The sequence below is a fragment of the Morone saxatilis genome, unplaced genomic scaffold (genome assembly GCF_004916995.1).
Source record: "Morone saxatilis isolate NCDOM2014 unplaced genomic scaffold, NCSU_SB_2.0 Contig15, whole genome shotgun sequence".
Classification (NCBI taxonomy): domain Eukaryota; kingdom Metazoa; phylum Chordata; class Actinopteri; family Moronidae; genus Morone; species Morone saxatilis.
In genome coordinates this window covers 1,259,138-1,263,682 of record NW_023339707.1, presented here as the reverse complement: position 1 = coordinate 1,263,682, position 4,545 = coordinate 1,259,138, and the positions used below count along the sequence as shown (strand labels likewise).

The window sequence follows — 4,545 nt, the reverse complement described above, 5'->3', positions numbered from 1 at the left end:
TCACAAACATTTCACCAACTGTTTGGTGTTTGTTGTTCATATCATACATAAAACTCACCAAAACAGTTAGTGAGCCAGACTTGTAAAGAAAGAAAAGCACAGATAGCAACACAGGCAAAGGGAGAGTGACATCTCTGGCATCTTCACATAGAAAATAGTTGTTTGCTGCTATATTAATCGTTTAGATCTCCTATACGCAACCTTTCAAAACAATAAGTCCATTGGTGATTGTTCTGGAGCTTGAGGATACAACACTTTATTTAGTTAACAAAGCTTCACACTTGCAAATATCTTTTATTTGATATTTCCTTCATAACTGCTCGTAAAAGGGAAACACTCTAAACAGATGCATGCAATTTAAATATTTTTTCTCAGACATCAAGTACTATTATTAAACTGTGGTGCAAAAGAAAATTCTGACATAAAAGGATAAAGTAAAAACATTGTAATCCAGATTCTATGAAGAATACGCTTATGTTCATTCTACCTCTACAGACCCTTTGTTCATGATTCTTCCAGATGCTGCAGTGGTGAACGAGCTGTACAGCCTGTTGAGGGACCCGGACCCCGTGGTGATGGTGAATTGCCTCCGAGCTCTGGAGGAAATCCTGAAGGAGGAGGGAGGAATCGCCATTAACAAACCTATCACCCATCACCTCCTCAACAGGTTATTTCAAAACATCAGAGAAACATGTCACTAAATGAAAAAAAACAGGAACAAAAACAGGAAAGTCCATTTATGTGAGTTGAAGCGTTAGGGTCAGACCCAAGTGTTTTAACAAGTGTTGTGTAGTAGCTAAAGTCATACCACTGTTCAAATCAGGCGATTCCAGCATATTAACCAATTATCATCCTATATCTGGCTTATCCTGTTCTTCTGAAGTTCTTGAGAAACTAGTATATTCAAGAATCAAAAATCATTTGGATGTGAACAACATAGTGTCTTGTATGCCTTTTGTTATTTGCTGATGATACATGTCTTATTGCTTCACATGAAAATTTTAGCACACTGATTCGAAAAGCGAATGAATTAAAAAAGAGCTATCATTCATTTCTAAATGGTTTCAGATGAACAAACTTTCTATAAACATATATAAATCGCATTTTATGATATTTTGTACCAAAAATAAAAAACGTACAAAAGCAACAGCCAATATATTCATTGTCAACGCTTAATTAATTCAGGTTTCTCACATTCCATTCTTAGGACTCTTAGTAGACATTTTTAAATAAGTTTTGCTAAAAGATGCAACTCATCTTCTCCTTTCTTCTGAAAATACACACTTCTATCTATATTTAATGTGACCATATATCACACTTGTTTGTTCATGTACAAAATGTATTCCTAAGTCATGACTTCACAGCACCTTCCAGAATTTCTTTAAATTTTCCTCATATTCACTCATATTATACGAGACAGTCTAAGGACTTATGTCTTCCATATGATCGGACATTCCTTAATCAGTATTCACTGAAATACAGAGGACCATCCCCTTGGAACCATCTCCCTCCATCACTACAGTCAATATCTACCTTATCCCTATTTAAAAAAAACATCTCTAAAGGTCTTTAATTAACAAAGATTCATAATACTAATTGGATTTCTGTATAATATATCTTACTTGGTAAAATAATTCTAAATTTCTATATATGTTGTATTTCAGCTGCTCAAATGATCTATTCCAATTTTGACAAACAAAATGCAAGTAACAACAGGAGGCAAAAAAGAGAAAAAATCTAAATCTAAACACTCCTTTAAAATAATGATGACAGAACACAAAGATAGATACAACCCCAACCCCACTAAACCCCTGTATCTGGTTTTTGCACAAAGTATTAAACCAATCCTGAAGTATGCAGCTAGGTGAAGCCAGGCTTAAGTAAATGGATAAATGCACATCAGGGCTTGAAGATAGTTGATTGTTCATTGTAATTCCCAGGGTGCCGAAAGCATCTGTGTTTGACGCTCTGGGAATAAGACTCACAATAAACTTCTCATCTTTCTTGTTCTTGGTTGTTTTTCGTTCAGGCTGCTAGCGTGGCTCAGTATGTACCTAAAACAGCCTATAAACTCCTCAAACAGTGCTCAAAGACACTTCAGCAGCGTTTTGAGGTTGAAGTCTACAAGCCTCTGTGCGTCTGTCCTCCCAGGTTGAAGGAGTCCGATGTTTGGGGTCAGTGTGAGGTGCTTAGGATCCTCCAGCGCTACCGGCCTCAGTCAGAGGACGAGCTCTTCGACATCCTGTCCCTGCTGGATGCCTCCCTAGTCAGCCCCCACCCCCAAGTCATGGCCGCTACCCTCAGCCTGTTCCTCAGCCTCTGCTCAGGCCTGCCTGCTGTCAGTCTGGCGGCCCTAGAGCGAGTACGTGGACCCCTGCTGGCCGCCTGTGGGAGCGTGTCCAGAGAGCTGAGGTTCACTGCCCTCTGCCACATACAGGTCAGTGTGAATAATTCCAATTTGGAGGTAGAGAGTCAATGGTAACTGGACCTGTACTTGTATAGTATGTATTTATATATAGGCCTTTTTAGTCTTTTTTTACACCACAGACAGATACAGACAGGATCACACATGCAGTTACACAGGTCCAGTGTGTAACAGGGCCATCACTTACATGTGTCCATCCCTTTTGTATATGACAGGCCAGTTGTGTGTGTGAACTTTTGATTTTTAAAGGTCCTGCATGCAGCCTGTGGTAATGTTAGCACCTGAAACACAGTTTTATCCTAAAGCCTTTGTATTTCTGTTTTTTTAAGGACATTTATTTATTATTATACAACAAAATGAATGTTTGGATTTCCTTCATGCTCCACACAGAAAAATGTGTGTGAATGGGGTTAGTGTGGCATGTAGTGTACAGAGTGGTCTAACGACTAGAAAGGCGCTATAGAGTATAAGTACTATTTACCTGGATTCAGATTGTCTGCTGGGTGTCCAATAATACCTGATGTAGTACACCTACTAAGTAGTTCCAGTGAAACTGTCAACGTTTTAAATCAATGCACTGAAATAAATTGGATGAAAACTAAATCTGAATATCTCTGATTATAATATGATTATAAAACCCACCTGCCTTCCTAAATATATCTGACAGCATCTGACAAGGTGTAGTCCTTCAGTAGCTCATCCTCTGAACACCACAAGATGGCGACTGTAACACACAAGCCTCTACACTGCCCCTCTGAACTTACTCATACTTTGTATAAGCAATTCTCGTGGCTCGTAGCTGAGCCAAAGAGCTCTCTAAGCGGAGGGGAACTAGAAACCTCTCCTGTTGCCAAGTGAAATCCAAGGTTTGACCTATTTACCAGAGTGGTAAAAACATTTCCATTGCATTAGAACTTTATGGGATGGTAATGATTCTTCTAGGTATCAGTTTGAGAAATGAAATGGTGTCCTTGTCTTCTTCTAGTTGCTGTTACGTTCGCTCCCTGGCCTGATGGGGGCGCACTACAAGCGATTCTTCTGTGGCTATGCTGAGCCGGCCTACATCAAGCAAAGGAAGATGCAGGTGATGCATTTGAAATATGTTTTGTGAGCTCTTTAACACCAATGAAATTAAAGGTTTTGTTCCATTCAGGTCAGACAGAGTCAGGGTGTTGCTATTGTGTATGTTGGCTCTGCTTCACTAAATGGAACCGAACCTTAATTAATATCATTGGTGACACCTGTGGTACTGTTTCATATGACAATGGCTGCTTTAAAAAAGGTCCATAAAGTTGTACTGTCCAACTGAAACTGGGGTTGAAATGAATGACGCCATAAACTGCCCTTTTTCCCTTGTACGTAGCTGCGTATTTCCATTTAGAATGCTTTCACACTTGGCCCCAGGGATTAACTGATCCGATTAGGAAAATTACCTCGATGATGTAGAATTTCTGGTTTGGCAGTGTAGAAGGTAGACGCCCACATGGTCTACTTACAAACGCATCCATACGCCACAGTTCATCTCATTCATTTTAATTAATCCATTCACTCACAGACTCAGCAGCCTTGCTTTATCTTTTCACAGCTGCAGGTACTTTTGAATCCATTTCAGCTGATTTATTTTCTCTTTTAACCAAAAAAAACAAAGAGGCAACGTGAGGTCAAAGACTGTACCAATGCTCCCTCTCACACGTTTCGTTGCTCTGATTAAATGTAATACATCCAATTGTGTCCAGAGGGTTTTTGGTCCGTTAGAGGTTAATGCCAGACTAATAGATAGAACTTACAATCACACACAAATGCAATTGTTATTAATTCATACATCCAAAAAATTACGTTCGTTGTGTTTTCATTACCTTTTAGAATGAGAAAAATTTGGAGGTAGAGAGTCAATGGTAACTGTACCTGTACTTGTATAGCCTTTATATATAGGCCTTTATAGTCTTTTTTTAAACTACGTGCCACAAGAAAAAAAATGCAAAAGACCCTATCTAGAGCCAGTGTTTGGTTTGTCCCTTCTATGTTCCTGTAGAAACATGGCGGTTCAACATAGTGGAGTCCAGGGAGGGTGACCAGTAGATAAAAACAGCTTATTCTAAGGTAACGAAAATACAACGATT

At 39.1% G+C, this 4,545-nt stretch overlaps 2 protein-coding genes across 2 annotated transcripts in view; both read left to right on the top strand.

Annotated features, from left to right (window-relative positions):
* Positions 1–4,545, top strand: part of cfap126 (cilia and flagella associated protein 126) — a 27,380-nt gene that overhangs the window by 10,564 nt on the left and 12,271 nt on the right. The window lies entirely within an intron of this gene.
* Positions 1–4,545, top strand: part of ap4b1 (adaptor related protein complex 4 subunit beta 1) — a 16,633-nt gene that overhangs the window by 2,629 nt on the left and 9,459 nt on the right. Inside the window, exons 5-7 of the mRNA XM_035656150.1 lie at positions 520–667; positions 2,152–2,437; positions 3,411–3,509. Coding sequence (XP_035512043.1) covers positions 520–667; positions 2,152–2,437; positions 3,411–3,509 — 533 coding nt within the window. The remainder of the gene's footprint in view (positions 1–519; positions 668–2,151; positions 2,438–3,410; positions 3,510–4,545) is intronic.